General features: G+C 26.8%; 1 protein-coding gene across 1 annotated transcript; it reads right to left on the bottom strand.

The window, feature by feature from the left end:
* Positions 1-211: 211 nt before the first annotated feature.
* Phum_PHUM189840 (uncharacterized protein) lies at positions 212-1,255 on the bottom strand (the record flags this gene model as incomplete). Its single annotated transcript, XM_002425231.1, has 2 exons — positions 212-247; positions 419-1,255. The coding sequence occupies 2 exons, from the start codon at positions 1,253-1,255 to the stop codon at positions 212-214; spliced, it is 873 nt and encodes a 290-aa protein (XP_002425276.1).
* Positions 1,256-16,889: the final 15,634 nt, after the last annotated feature.

Genomic DNA, 16,889 nt, shown 5'->3' with positions numbered 1-16,889 from the left:
AAAAACAAAATTGATTTTTTGTTGTTGTCAAACAAAAATCGTATCGGATTTCAACAACCGGTTTGAATTTCTTCTAGAAAAAAAAAGAAAAAGAAAAATGAGGGAAATGATATACGTATATATTAAGTGTCCGAAAGGGAAAGCGGTGGTAGTGGGGGTGGTGGACAAACACGCACACAACAACAGAAAAGAATCGTTTAAACATGTTATTTTAACAAGGCGTTGCCTTTATTTTACGAAAGGAAACCTTACAAAAAAAAAAAAAAAAGTTTTTACAAAGAGAGTGTGAGTTCATCGCACGTGTCAATAGTAGTAGTAGTAGTAGTACTAGAGAACTCGACGATATTAAATAAAAAATTCTTTCGTTTGTTTGTTTGTTTGTTTAATAAAAAAAGAAAAGAAAGGAATTAACACTTACCTCTTTGATTCCATCGAGCCTTCCCAAGGATTTCGATCCTTGCAAGGGTGCAAATCCAAGTCCTGCATATATATTTTCTTCTCTCGTCCTTTGAAATTCTTGCAATCTTGAATTTTTACGATTTCCAACTCCAACTACCACGGGCTCACATATGTTTTCCTTTCTACTTCCTTTTCCGTCACGCGAAACCGAATGATTTTCGTATAAACTTTCGTCCACTATGTTGGGTACACTATTCACGTAATTGAAACCGTTTTGATTTATTTCTTTCAAATGTGATTTCTCACCACTATTTCTCACCCCCATCACCTTACCGATATCTCCACATTTGTAACTTTCGTACTGAACATTTTTCTTCCTGCGATTCGACGACGACGACGGTGATGATGGTAATAGTAACCCTTGACGATCATCATCACGATTGTATTTTTCCGGAGATGATAGTATCAAATCCTCCGCGTTGCAATATATCGCCAAACCGTTACCGTTCGTCGTAAATTTACCCGTGTCTATGGGTATCGGATCGGATATGTTCAATATCTTCCCTCTCGTTTTTCCCTTTCTCTTATCCAATAATTTTTTACTTCCCGTCGTCGACGACGATGTGGACACGTCGAGTTCGGGTTCGGATTGAACTTCTCGATATTCTTCCTTGTGATTCCTACGGGAATTCGGACCCCGGTGATGGTGACGACTCGAAGGTGGTACAGCCGCACGTGCGGGTGCGGGTCCTCTGTTCGGACTTTTAAATCTTCTACCCAAAACTTTTGGCGAACTCACCGGTGACGTCACCGGACTGAACGATTCTTGTATGCGTTGAACGAAATTACCAAACATTTTCCGATCATTTAAACATTCATCCTTCGATCATCATTTCAACCCTTGTTAAACTTTTCTTATGTTCAGACGACGAGAGAAAAACAATGTTTGTTAACAAAATTATTATTATTATTATTATTATTATTTCATATGATGCACGTGTACTCGCGACGCGGAAATTTCATCCCTACGAAGTTTTTTTTTTTCGGTTACCTGAAACAGAAAAAAAAAACCGTAAAAAATAAACATAATTATTAATAATAACAACAACAAAGTTTAGGTGGTGTTGTAGCAATAATAATAATGATAATAATAATATAACTATTTTCTTTCTTTTGTAAAAGTAACAACAACAACAATGCATTCATTATTTATCCTGAGAAAAAAAAAAAAACCATTCCGCCATAACTTCGCATAGAAGAAAGAGAAACTACAATCAACAACTCTTCACTAAATATAACTACTTTAAGGTCATTAAAACGGGGGGGGAGGTGCTAGGGGGGAAGGCGAGGGGGAAAGCATAGATAGATAACCTAGTTAAATTATCGTAACGTTTTTTTTTTTTTTTTTTTTTTTTTTTTTTTTTTTGAAAAGTGCGTGAAAAGGTTAACGCAATTAAATTTTAAATTTCATTTATTTACCTATAAGATTTTCCTCACGCATTCACGCGTAAATTCGTGCCCCCACCTCCCCCGCCCCGCCACCACCATAATCATCATCATCATCATCATCGAATCAAATTTTTTTTTATCGAATTAATAATGATTGATAATGATGCCGAAAGATTTTTTTAAAAATTTGCCACTTTCCCCTTTTCGTAGTCACGAAAGAACGCGAAATAACTCTTTCATGTTTTCTCTAGAAAAGTCACAAACAGCCAAATTCAAACGAACGCAAGGGCAAGGGGAGGCGAACGGGGGGTGATGTAGAAAGAGAGGAGAAGGGGAGAGAAAAGTCGAAGCACGATGAAAAACAATTCGTTATTTTATAAATTTTTTTTTTTTTTTTAAATGCCATGCATCGATAGGTTTATAGTAACAAAAACAACAACAACAACCCGATTGTCTATCTCTGTTTGTCTGTCTGTCTGTCTTTCTATCCGTCTCCCTCTCTCCCTCCCTTCCCCCTTCATCTTGGGTGCATTATCGTCCACCGAAAAAAAAAAAAAACTTTCTCCTCGTTTTATTACCACAATTCGTAATAGATAAATTCAATTTAAAAAAAAAAAAAAAAAAAAACTTAATTTCACTTGAATCGGCGTCACATTCATAATGAACACATTCATAATAATGATAATAATAATGATAATAATTTAACTAATTTAAATAATTTTTTTGATTTAATAAATAAAGAAAAAAGGGGGATCCGGGTCGGGGGAGGAAAGGGAAAAGAAAAAAATATTATTATTCGGTTAGTTATTTTATTTTGATTATTAAATTGGCTTTTTTATAAACCCTCTCTCTATCTCTCTTTCTCCCTCTTTCACATTATTATTATTATTATTATTGCTATAACGCCGACGTGTTTTTAGTCTCTCTCTCTCTCTCTCTTTTAAAATTACCTCATAACGTACGTAAAAAAAAAGAAAAAAAATATCAATGACTTGCATTTATATGCCATTTTGATTTGATTCGGGTAATCAACCAAAAGAAAGTAATCGAAATCATGATAATAATAATAATAATAATAAGTAAATAAATAAATATATAATTAATTAATTAATTTAATTTATATCATTATATTATTATTATTAATGATAACGATAATGATAATAATAATAATAATAACGATAGTAATTAAGGCCGACGATTTATTTTTTTTCGTCTTCAATTAATTCCATTTTAAGATTTTTTTCTTTTTTTTTTTTGGAAAAACAAAGTTTTCGAAGAGAAAGTGTTTTTGCTTGCAATTTTACAATTATTATTATCATCATTATCATTATTATTATTATTATTACAATGATGAGTATTAAATCATTTCATTCGACTCTCTCACATGGAACGCATCGTAACAGGTAACAAAATTATTTGACGCACACAAAAAAAAAAAAAAACAAAATAATAGTAATAATAATATTTATTCTAAAATTACGTCGTCAAATCTCTCTCTCTAATTATTACTATCATCATTATTAATTAAAACTAATGATTCTTACGTCACTAATAAATTAATAATAATGACAATCGCGGTATCGACAAAAGTATAAAAACCATTTTTGAAAAAAAAGGAGGGAGAAGGAGGGAGACAATCGTTTTTGTTTCATAATAAAACAAAACTGTTGAAAACTCACATTCTAATGACACGATTAAAAACATCATCGTCGTGTGATCGTAAGTCAGACCTTACCGGAAAAAAAAGAAAAGGGAAAAAAAAAAGGGCCAACAGTCTTATTTTTTTTAACGTGTACGTGTCGAATGAAATCATTTATTTATTTATTTTTTCAATGTCGTTTTTCTTTTGTTTTCTTTTCGTGGCATTAGAGAAAAGAAAACAATGATTCTGTGGGTGAGATATCACAATTTGCCAAATAAATATTTTCATCGATCCACGCATAAACATGTCGAAAGCACGGAAGTAAAAATAAAAAATAAAAAAAATAAAAACCAAGCACACACAAATATGACGTGTAACTAACTAACAAACTAACGTACGTACAAACGAACGAACGAAAAATTAAATAAAAAATTAAAATAAAAATTTAGAACGAACGTGGTACCAAGGATTGTATTTTCAATTGAATGGAACGATGATGACAACTTCTATCTCTCTCTCTCTCTCTCTCTCTGTTTGAAAAACCGGATAAAAACTAAAGAGATAACGATGGTGTTATCATCATCATCACCATCATCATAGACCGAAAGCTAATATTTGTTTTTATTTTATTATTATTATTATTATCATCATTATTATTATTATTATCATTATCACTAAAGTAGAAAGAAAAAACTCTTCGAGACAAAACAAAACCTTTTAAAATTTAAACAAAAAAAAAAAATTTATTACACCTACTTCGAAAACCTAATAGAAATTCTTTATTTTCTTCTTCCTCGATTGCGTGACCACAGGTCACACCACCACCACCACCACCACCACCGCCACCAATCCACGAATTCGATTCACAATCAAAAATAATAATAATAATAAATTCAATGAGCCGAAACTAATCTGCAAACGTAAAAAAAATGTGCGACTTATACACTAACAAAAAGACCTAAAAAAAAGTCATTTATTATCATTATTATTATTACTATTATTATTTTCGAATAGCCGTAACGACAATTTTAATCCCCGTACATGGATGGCAATAATACTTTAAGCAAAAAAAAAAAAAAAATCGATCGATCCATCGATCGAGAATCGAAAGGAAGTTAAGAAAAAAAAAAAATTCGAATCACCGCAAACTCGAATAGGAGGGGAGGGGAAACTTCTTCTTCTTCTCTCTTTGGGTAACACACGTGAAATCGTTCATACGCGTCCGTGAAAAATTCAAAAAAAAAAAAAAAAAAAAGAACAAAATATGAAAAAATAAAGCGTGGAATTGTGGACGATGGACGCGGAGAAACCAACAAGAAAAAATCCATCGTCGTTCTTTCGGTGGCCATTTTTTTTTTTTTTTAATCATCCATCGATGATATACGGAATCCACCGTAACCGATGATGATGATGACGACCATTATTCTCAACATCATCGACGTTTGCACGTACGAAATCGTTTTTTATATATATCGGACACTCTTTCGAATAATAACCATCGACCACGAAACAAACGTCTTTTTAATGTCAGGAAAAAAAAAGCAGACGACAAAATAAGAAATGGTAACACAATCGAGAGTTTTGTCTTCGACGTTTTTGGTACTTATTTCTTCCTCCTCCTCCTCCTCATTCGATCCGTTACGAAAAAAATACTCTCATCCAATGTACTTTAACAAGGTAAAATCCATTCGCGAACGATGTAAAATAATAATAATAATAATAATAATAATAATAATAATAATAATTTTCACGGCGAAGGAAGATTCGTCGTACCTACCGGAAGCGGAGCACCTGCTGCTGCTGCAACGACAAAAAACGCGTCAAACAACGGAAACAAAAAAAAAATTATTTCCTTTTTCCCTGAAAAACCTTCCCAAAGGATTGAAAATTTCAATTGTAAATAATAATAAAACCAATTAAGTAATAATAATAATAATAAAGTCCGAAATGAAACAGCAGACGTTTTTTTTTTATTATTTTAATGGGTCTAAAATAGATGCAGTGAAATTAATTTCGTTCTAAATATGACCGCCATTAAAGAAAAAAAAAAAAAAAAAGGACAGAAAACTTCTTTTTTTTTTGAGTCTGAACAATCTTTTTTTTTTTTTTTTCTGAACAATTTTTTTTAAAGGCGACTCGTTTCCGTCGAAAAAAAACTCCAAAAAAAAAAAAAAAAATGAAAAAGTTTTAAAATTTTTATTCATCATCTCGATTATTTTCTTTCCCTCGATTTTTTTTTATTTTAATTATTATTATTATTATCATCGACGATGAAAATGGTGTTAGAGAAAAAAATTAATAAATCGCAAACAACAACAACAACCACAACAACCAAAACGACAACGAGAACGAAAAGGTACAAACAACAACAAAGCAGGTCTAGGATCTCGGCAAAAAGAATTTCAAGTTAATGGCAACGTTGCTCTTGCCAAACATTCCCTAGGCGAAATAAATAAACGTGGCAATAAAAGAAAAGAAAAAAAAAAAAAAAGATAATAAAAAAAAAAAAAAAACCGCGATTCGATTCGATGTTTTAAATACACTTTGATACACGCGTCTAAAACCACGACGAAAACATCTGCGCGGTGGAAAGGGATGATTTTTTTCCTCGCCGCCATTTCCCTTTTTAAAGTTTTTAATAAAAAAAAAAAAAAAAAGAAAAACTTACGTTTGCTATAACGTTCGTTCGTTATTCTAATTCCACGTTTTTTTTTCTTCTAACTTAAAATCTTAAACACAACTTAAATTAAACACAAAAAATAAATTTTTCATCCCTAATTTTCACAAAATTCATAAATAAATGAACTTTTTTTAAAATTTATTCTTATTAACCGATTCATCAAATCGTTACTGCTACCACTGTTACCACTACCACTACTACCACTACCACTACCACCACCACCTCAACTTTTGTTAATTAAATTCAAATCCGATTTGCAACGATGATTCTAACGTAAATTAAATTACCGCGACACTTTTTTACATATTTTTTCGTGAGTTGATTCGTCTCCGCCATTTTCTTTTCTCTTCTTTTCCTCAACAATTTTTATTTCTTTTACACAGAGTAACAACACTCATTTCTTTTTTTTGAACAAACAAACAAACAACGATTAATCAACACAAACAAAACCATTAATCCCAACAACATGCACGTGGATATAATAAATAGAACAATTATGTATGTTTCTTCTTCTTCAACTAATTATTACTAATATTAATGATACAACAATTCACAAATTCAAATTATTATTATTATTATTATTATTAAATAAATGCAATATAACAAAAACTTTTTCTTATTTTTGTCGTCTAACAAACACAAACGAAAAACAAAATGAAACAAACAACTCGACTAAATAAAACAAAAAAATTCTTTTTTGTATTAAAAAAAAAAAACCCAAGAAAATTTAACACACAACAAAGAAACAAACGGACGGTTGTTTAACGTACGAGATTCCGTAACCCACTGAAGTGCCAGCGATCAGATCACACATAACTTCGATTATGTTTTAAGAAATGTAAAAAGAATGACGCTTTCAATATAAATCAAACGCGTTTTGTTATCTTTTAAATTTTTTCTTTGTATAAAATTTTTCAACCAACCTAACGTTTTTTTTTTTTTAAATGTCATTACATTCACATTTGTTAAACATGTAAAAATAAATCATTTTATAATACTTTTTTGTTAAAATAAGTAGTGGAGTCTGCTAAAAATTTTAGGTTAGGCGAAATAATATTTTGTCACTTTTTTGTACGCCATGATGGATTTTTTCAACAAAAAAAATCAAATTATGCATAAATTATTTACCGATAACGACGATAATAATAATAATAATAATTAACTACGCAACAATTGAATCGAAATTAAAAAAATTTTACTTATTCTTAACCTATGACACACATCTCAAAAATAATAAATCTTAACGATTATTATTTAATTTAAAAAAAAAAAAAAAACTTTTGAAAATGGAATCGTCGTTTTATTTTTATTAAAATGGCATCCGATCAAAATTATTAATTTTTTACTCTCTCGGTAGTATTATACCATAAACATTTTTTTTAAAAAGTAGTTGTTGTTGTTGTTGTTGAATAATTGAACCGGTCTGAACCTGCTGCATAGGTATGCAGTATGCCTGAGGGGTTTTTCATTTTTTTTTTTTTTTTTTTTCATTTTTGACCAATCTGCTGATTTTAGGATAGTCCTACTACTACTACCACTACTACCAACTGTTGCACAATAAAAATCATCTCTTACGAATTTTATTTATTTTTTGATATTTAAAAAAAAAAAAAATTAATTTGAACTTATTAAATTTAAAAAAAAAAAAAAAAACATAAAATTATAATTATCCTTGTTAATAAAAATTTTACGCTTTTAATAAATCCTTTAATTATTATTATCATTATTATTACTCAAACGTTTTTTATTGGGTAACGTAAACAACGACATTTTTTAAATTAATAAAAAAAAGGAGTGGGGGGGAAGGGGAAAGGGGAGTAATGTTCCAAGAATGTTTTTATTTTTATTTTTTTCGTTTAAAAATTATGGTGTCGCAAATAATAACGAAAGAAACAAATTATTATTATTATTATTATTATTATTATTATTATTATTATTATTATTATTATTATTATTATTATTATTATTATTATTGTTATTGTTATTATGTTTATGTTTATTATGTTTGTGTTTATTACGTTACATTAAAAAAATTCAATTCGATTATTTAAAATTCTTAATAAATGATTTTTAAATTATGTAAAACGAATGTGGAAAAAAGCGGCGGAATAAATTTTTTTTTTTTTTTTACTCTATGACAAACGGAAATGAATTCACGCTTATGTTTTTTTTTGGGGGAGGAAGAAGGAGGAGGAGGAGGAGGGAAGGGTTATTTATCACGGGCGAGTACGTCGATTAATTTTTTTTTTTTTTTTTTTTCATATTCACATCCTAGTTTTTGGTTGCATCCGTTTGGGTTCGAGAATTATTTTTTTTATATAAAATTTTTTCTCCTGCCACGTACAAAATTTAAAAATTTCTACGTTCCACGATAAAAACGCATAGGATTCGACAGAACGTAAAATTTTTGTTGTTTGTTTTAAACGTAAAATAATAATTAATAAAGATTTGTTGTTTGTTCGTATTTAAAAAATTAAAAACGATTAATTTTTTTTTTTTTAATAAGTTGGCAATTATTATAATCGTATTATTTCGGCGCCATATTTAAAAAACACAAACTTGATAAATGCGTTTGTTATTTAATTAATATTATTGTAATTATAAAAATTTTATCTTTGAATTTGTTGTTGTTCAACAATTCAATTAATAAAATATTTTATTTAATGCATCCATTTAAAAAAAATTTTTTTTTTTTTTTTCAATTCAAAAGTTGAAAACAGGAAATGGTTAAAATAATATCATCATCATCATCATCATCATCACCCGTTTGTTTTGTAATAAAAATAAAAAAAATTCGTTAAGAAAAAACTGGTTTTTAGAAAATAAACTTTCGTCGTTTCGAAAACCGATCGATTCTTTCACTAAAAAAAAAAAAAAAACATATCCTCAAGGAAATTTTTTTTTCTTTCGAAATAATGATAATGATAATGATAATGATAATAATGGTACGATTTTGTTTAGGAATTCAATAATGAGAATTACAAAAAAAAAAAATTTTTTTATTTATTGTCCCATTATCGATATGATTTTTTTTTTTTTTGTTTTCCGCCATTGCGATTTAAATTTGCCATTGAGCAGGTGTGTGTGCGAGCCGATAAACCTAGTTTACCTTCCTTACCAACAAACAACCAGTTTTATTAAAAAAAAAAAAAAAAAAAAAAAAAAAAGAAAACCTTGAAACCTAACAATCCCTTTTACAAGAAATCCTCGACCTTTTTGGTATGTGCGTGCGCGTGTGTGTGCGTGCATAAAGAGAGAGTGTAGTACGAACATCATATATATACACATATATACAAAATATGATGAATTTCATAATAATTTTTTTTTGTGTGCGAATAATTATCATTTTTTCTTTATTCTTATTATTCTACCCATTATTATTATTATCATTATCATTATCATTTTTATTACCTTCCAAAAGGTAATTTTTTTTTCATGTAATTTAATTGCTCGAGTGTTTGGCAAAAAAAATTGAAATTAAAATTAAAGGTTTTTATAAATAAGTAAACGGCATTGATCTATAAATTATTTAATTACTATAAAACATTCAATTAACTATATATATACATAAATGCCTTGAGAGAATTTTTTTTTTTTCGAATGGACATCCTGTAAGCAGTGATACCAACTTACGTAATAATTTTTAATTAATTTTTCGTTAAATAAAGTAATAAAACACGTTGGAAACGGTTAATATTTTAAATGTTAATTTAATAAAAAAAAATAATTTTTACGCAAAGGAACAACGCACTCACTTTCGAACGCATTTTTTTCTTTTTAACCGAAAATTTACGCACTCGTACGCATTTTAAAAAAGTGCGTAGATCAAAAAAAAAAAAAAAATTATAAATAAAATTGAGAGAATCGATAAAAATAAATAAATAAAAATTTATTAGGTTTTTCTCAATTTTTTTTTTTTTTTGTTTTGGTTACGTCAGATGATAATTAATCATTACTATTATTATTATTATTATTATTATTATTATTATTATTATTTGTTATTAAATAAGAAAAATTTTTATTTTTTCGATCACGGTAATTAGTGCCACGTTTTTTTTTTTTTCTTCCCTAAACTTCTAATTACGGTTAAAAAAATTAAATATCAAAAAAGGAGTGAAATTTTTTTTCTATTTTTTTTATTATTATTATTGATAATATTTAAATTCGTTACGAAAACCATATACGTACCTGTATATATTATTAACAATAATAATAATAATTTTTTTCAAATTATTTTATAGCGCTATAAATTATTACGTAATTAATAAATTGAAAAAAAAACAATTTTTATTTATTATTAATTTGACGTATTTTATTTTTTTATATGAAATACAAAAAGAAATTTTTTTTTTTATAGCGCTATATAGAGCTTTATAGCACTCGTGTTAATAAGTTTTATACACACTCGAAGAACGCGTTTATAAATAAATAAATAAATAAAATTTAATTTAATAGTAATAATAATAATGATAATAATAATTTTTTGCGGTGAAAGTCGAGTTTTAAAGTATTATCGATACGATGGCTTTTAACGGATAAAAAATAAAAAGAGAGAGAGAGAGGATGAGAGAATGAGAGAGAGTGCGTGTAAGTGCGTGTGTGTACGTGTGCACGTGCAAATTTACGTCCTTTAAATGTGTGTAACGTAAAAAAAAAAAAAATGTGCGGAAATTTGTCTGGGAAAAAGAGCAAACAATTCCTCTCAAAATTAAAATTAAATAAATAAAAAATTACATAATTTTATTAATATTGATAAAAACTTATTAATTAATAAGTTAATAAATAAATAAATAAATTTTTTTAAATTATTAATCACGAGAAACGCGTAAAAAAAAACTTCAACGGAAAATAATATTTAATTTACTTTAAAAAAATTTTTTATTTATTAATAATTCCCCTTTTATCATCATTATCATCATCATTATTATTATTATTTACACATTAAACATATCGATTTGACGTGTAAACACATGACAAACATATCAAACTTAAAAATTTACTATTATTATTATGAATAAAATAATTTTTTCCGCAAAAATAAAATTTTTAAGTGAAGGAAAAAAAAGATGGCGGAATCATACGTTATTATGATATTCCATCATGATAAAATATTAAATGGCGAATAATTTTTCTTAATAAAAAAAAAAAAAAGGAAAAGACAACCAGAAGGCGACATTGTAACCGTTTGTCGTGAACTACTTCTTCTACTCAAAAAAAAAAAATTTTCAAGTTAATCAAGTTGCCAGAAAACAAATTTTCTTTTTTTTATAAAAAATTATAATTACGGCAAAAATTCCAGCGGTTAAACTTTCCAGAATTACGAAACGTTTAAAATGTGCCTACAGGGATATTGTTATAAAAAAAAAAAAAAACGAGCACAATCCCATTATTATTATTATTTTAAATTAACCGCAATGCAAATATTCGCGTAAAAATATTTCCATTATTATTATTATTATTATTTAAATTGAATCAATTACCCCTTTTATTTGTCTTCTTCCACGTTTGTTTTTCCAACAACCCTTTTTTCATATCATAAGTTAATAATATCACGCGAACTTTTTTTTTTTTATACACACTCCGAACGAAAAATGAATAAAATTTTATTTTTTAAAAATAAATTTATGTATGCGTAAGACGTGAGAAAATACATAAATAAATACATAAAAAAAGAGAAATTTTTTTCAATTTAATAATCGATAAATAAAAAATAAATAAAAAAAACTTGATGTCGGCCATATACAAATTTCCTTCACTCATTTATTTAATCGTTTCTTCTTTTTATTCGATTAATTATCATCATCATTATTATTTGTAAAAAGAAAAAACGTTTAATTGTAAATAAATAACTTGTACGTATGGATTTATTAGAGAGAGAGGAAGTGTAATAAAGAAAACGGAAATAACATTAATTATTATTATTATTTTTTTTCCTTCGTTAATTAATAACCGTTTTCGATTATTAAAATTAAAATGACGAGATTTTACATAAACTAATAATGGGTGAAATCGGTTTTGTAAACCAAAACGAAAAAATTGTTTTTTCCCGATAGAAACAAATTTTTTTAGCGAAAATTTCATTTCCGGTTTTTTTTTTTAAATAAAAAATTTTCCAGGGGTGTTAAAAATTATTTTATCGATAATAAGGTTTTGTTTACATAAAAATTAATTCGTTTTCTTCTGCTTTTTTTTTTTAAAGATTGTTTAGGCGTGATGAATCGTGATGACGTGCGAACGTTTTTTTCCGGATGCTGTTCGGTCATCATCACGTTAAAAACCGTTACGATAAATGATTATTTGTGTCGCGTGTGTGCGTGTGTGCACGGACAAAATATCTTCTCCAGTTCGTCGTGTTGTTATTAATTTTTTGTTTGTCGTTGTTGTTAATGTTGTTCTACACGGTTATCACGTAATTTTTTTTTTTAAATAAATTTATTTATTTAAATGACGTCATTTTTAGTTAATAAAATTACCTTATTATTATTATTACACGTGAATTTATTTTTATGAAAAGATTTTAAATTAAACGAATGATGATTCCAGTAGGAATAAAAACAAAAACAAACAAACAAAAGATAATAATAATTTTTTAAATTAAATGACGATTTGAAAATGTTTCTCCAGAAAAAAAAAAAATTTTAAAATGTTGCTCTTATTTTGGAATCGTTTTTTTTTTTTTTTTTTTTTTTAGGCTTTGACGAGTAAATGCGAGCATTCTCCAGTGTTGTTAAGTAATTAAAATGCCTTCTGGAATCAAAAAAAAAAAAAAAACTCAGGTAAAAAAAAGTTTTACGTGTATCACTTATACGCCGCAGAATAATAATAATAATAATAATTTTTTCTTTTCCAAAAAAAAATAAAAAACACGTAAACCTGGAATTTTAAATTATTATTACGTAATTATAAAAATAATAATAATAATAATAATTCGACGACTGGAGAAAAGAGAAAATTTTAACGAAAAAAAAAAATACCATTAAAAAACGCGGTAGTTTGTTGTTGTTTTTGTTGTTTATTTTATTATTATTATTATTATTATTATTATTATTATCATCATCATTTCGTTTGATAAAATAATAATAATGATAATAATAATTATTTAATTACGAGAGAAAATCGTTTCGTACCAAAAAAAAAAAAAAGAGAGAAAAAAATCTGGAACGAAATTTCACATGAAGCTACAGGCTCAAACGAAAGTTAAAAAAATGATGACGACGACGACGGGTACGATGGAAATATCCCGAAGGTAAACATTTTAGCTAATTTAAATCTAAAAATGAATGATTCAAAGTCGATTTTCTATTGCCACGTTAAAATAATAATAATAATAAGAATAATAATATTTTGATTACGTAATTTTTTTTTTCTTTGTCGAAATGAAAACGAAACAGATTTTTTTTTTTTTACCGCGGTCGAAATGTGTGTGTGCGCGTGCGTGCGTGTGTATGTGCGTGAGGATGTGCGTGTACGCATTTTGTATTGAAAAGGTAAAGCAAATCAATGCTGCACTCCCATTTTATCGTTTTTTTTTGTGGTTGAAACTATTTTAAATATATTTTTTTTAAAAAGATTTCTTCTTCCTTCCTCCTGCTCTTCCTCCTCTCCCTTTACACCCCTCCTCCTTCTCCCTTCCCCCATCATCTCATCTAAAAATACACCGGACAAAAAAAATTATTATTATTATTAATTTTTCTTTTTTCGTCATTTAAAAAGAATTAATAAATTCATGTTTAACTTGAGTGAAAAAAGTTGTTTTTTTTTTTTTTAAATACGATTCAACAGGTAGTAGTAAAAAATAATAATAATATTTTTTTTCTCTCTCTCTCTCTCTCTCTTTAAAAAAGGGATGATATAATGATGATGATGATGATGATAATGATAATGATGATAAAAAAAAAAACACGTTTGGAATTTGTTGTTGTCGTGCGTTAAAAACGTAATGAAAAAAAAAAAAAAATAGCCAGAATTTGGAAGCAGGTAAAGGAGACGCGGCCGCCATATTTTTTAAAATAGACCAAAATACCAACGGAAAAAATTTGTAATTAAGACCCCGAATTCGTTTCGAATTTTTTTTAAATTTTTTCCATAGACTTTTTTCATTTTTTCTTTATTTAAATAAAATTGTTTAATAACAAATTAAAATAATTCAAATTATATTTTTTATAATTTATTTATTAAATAATTTTTTTTTGAAATTTAAATTTTTCACGTAAGGTAAACATATATTTTTCTTTTCTTTTCCCCAACTTTTATTTAATTTTTATTTAATTTTTTAAAAAAAAAAAAATTACTCCTAAATCATTTTAAAAAATATTTATTACGTAATAAATTGTTTTTTTTTTATAACAATGACAATACAAAAAATTAACTTTGACCAGTAATAATAATAATAATAATGGTTAAAAACAATTCGCGCCGAGTTTCGAATTATTTGTTACGTCAGAATTAAACCAAATAAAAACAAAAATTTTTTTCTATTTACTTTATTATTATTATTATTATTAAAGGTTGAAAACATAAATTAGTAAATAAATAACTAAATTTTTGTAATAATGATAATAAATAAATAAATAAAATTTTTTTAAAAAAATAATTTGCATTTATTGCGCAAAAATTCAAGGTACGCGAGTTTTCCGGTTTTCTTAAAAAAAAAATTTTTTTAATAATCCCGGAGGCGGAAAGTAAATTTTGGTAATGGAGAGGAGGGGAGGGGAGAGGGTACATTAAAAATTGTCCTAAATGTATATTATACCATAATTAAAATATTTATATAATTTTACACGGGGAGGAGGGAGGGAGAGGAAAAGGGAAAGGGAGAGAAAAAAACAATTAACCTTATTAAAAAAATTTTTTTTTCTTATTATTATTATTAACCAAAGGTATTTTATTATGTAAATATTAATTTAAAAAAAAAAAAGACAAACATTGACAAGATTATAATGCAGTAAAAAAAAAAAAAAAACGTTACGAATGATAATAATAATAATAATAAGCGAATAAAAACGTGGAATGGGAAGGATTAAAAAAAACATTAATAATCTTTTTAAATGAGAGGACATTTAAAAAAATTTTTATTACGTAATTTTTTAAAATTATTTTGTAGTTTTGTTACGTTCGTTCGAATGCGGCGTAACACCCCGAAAAATAAATAAAAACGACAAATTATTTTATTAAACAAAAAACATTTTATTCGGGTTGTTATGTTACGTAAAGAAATTTAATAACAATCGAACAAACAAACAAAAACAAAACGAAATCAAAAAAAAAAAAAAAAAAAAAAAACAAAAAATTATTTATTAAACCGTTAATATTAATATTATTATTATTTATTATTTATTATTATTATTATTATTATTATTATTATTATTATTTATTAATATTGTTAAGAAGTTTATTTATTTATCGATAATAAGTTGATAATAAATTTTATTATAATAGATTAATACTTTTAAATTTTCGTTTAATTACAAACGTGGGTTGCAGAAATAAAAAAAAATAAAAATTTTCGATTTATTTAATTATTATCATTATTATTATCATCATCATCATCATTACGATTAGAGAATGAATGAATGAATGTTTGCGTGACGAAATTACGTTTTTTTTTATTTTAATAAATATTAATCCGAGTCTAAAAGAAAAAATCAAAGTCGAAAATAATTAAAGGAATTTATTATTAAGGTGCGATAAAAACAAACGAGTGGGTACGTGCGCGTGCGAGTGATAAAACCTAATAACCGATAATAAATTATATTAGTGACACTAACAAGGAGGGAAAGAAAAAAAAAAAAATGAAAAAAATTCTGATTTGATTTAGGTCAAAAGTTTTATGTCTTTTTTTTTTTTTTAAATAAAAAAACCTATTAAATTCTTTTATTCTCTCTCTCTCCCCTCCTCTCTCTTTCTCTCTCTCTCTGATCATTTATAAAGAATAATAATAATAATAATAATAATAATTTTTTTTTTTCATATTTTACTATTTTAAATTACGGATTATGAAATTTTTTTAAATAAATTATGTATATTATGTACGTTATGTGTTTATGTTTATAAACGATTTCGTTTAAAAATAATAATCGAAGGGTAACGTGGGGGGACGGGGGAGGGGACAAAAGAAAAATTTATTTTTACGCAGGATTTAAAACTAACTTCGCCGGGTAGAGTGTAAATTTGTCGTCTGCTACGAGCAAAAAAAAAATAAAAAAATTTCGAATGTCATCAAAAACATGAATATAGACGTGTAAATAGAAAAAGAGAGAGAAAGAGAGAGAGAGAGAGAGAGAGAGAGAGAGAGAGAGAGAGAGAGAGAGAGAGAGAGAGAGAGAGAGAGAGAGAGAGAGAGAGAGATAGGAAGAAGAAAATGTGAACGATCATTAAAAAAAATCATTTTTTTTTCTTTATTATTGAATTTTTTTCTTTTAAGTAATAATAATAATAATAATAAAGTTCAATATACTTAATGTTGACCACCTTCCGCTATGAGATAAACAATGTTTTATGTTGCGAGTAACAAAACAACAACAACAACAACAATGGGGGGAAGAAGAATTCAGGTCCTGCAGGTCGAGAACACGAATTACACTCGTCAGTTATTTGTTCCACTCAATTAAAAAAAAAAACTAGTTTTTGTAGTGTTGGCTACTATTACTACTATTACTACTACCTCTACTACCACTACTACTACCACTTCTATCACTACTACCACTACATTGGGCAACG

The sequence above is a fragment of the Pediculus humanus genome, genomic scaffold, assembly GCF_000006295.1.
Source record: "Pediculus humanus corporis 1103172107540 genomic scaffold, whole genome shotgun sequence".
Taxonomy (NCBI): Eukaryota; Metazoa; Arthropoda; class Insecta; order Psocodea; family Pediculidae; genus Pediculus; species Pediculus humanus.
This window is presented reverse-complemented; position numbering and strand designations above follow the sequence as displayed.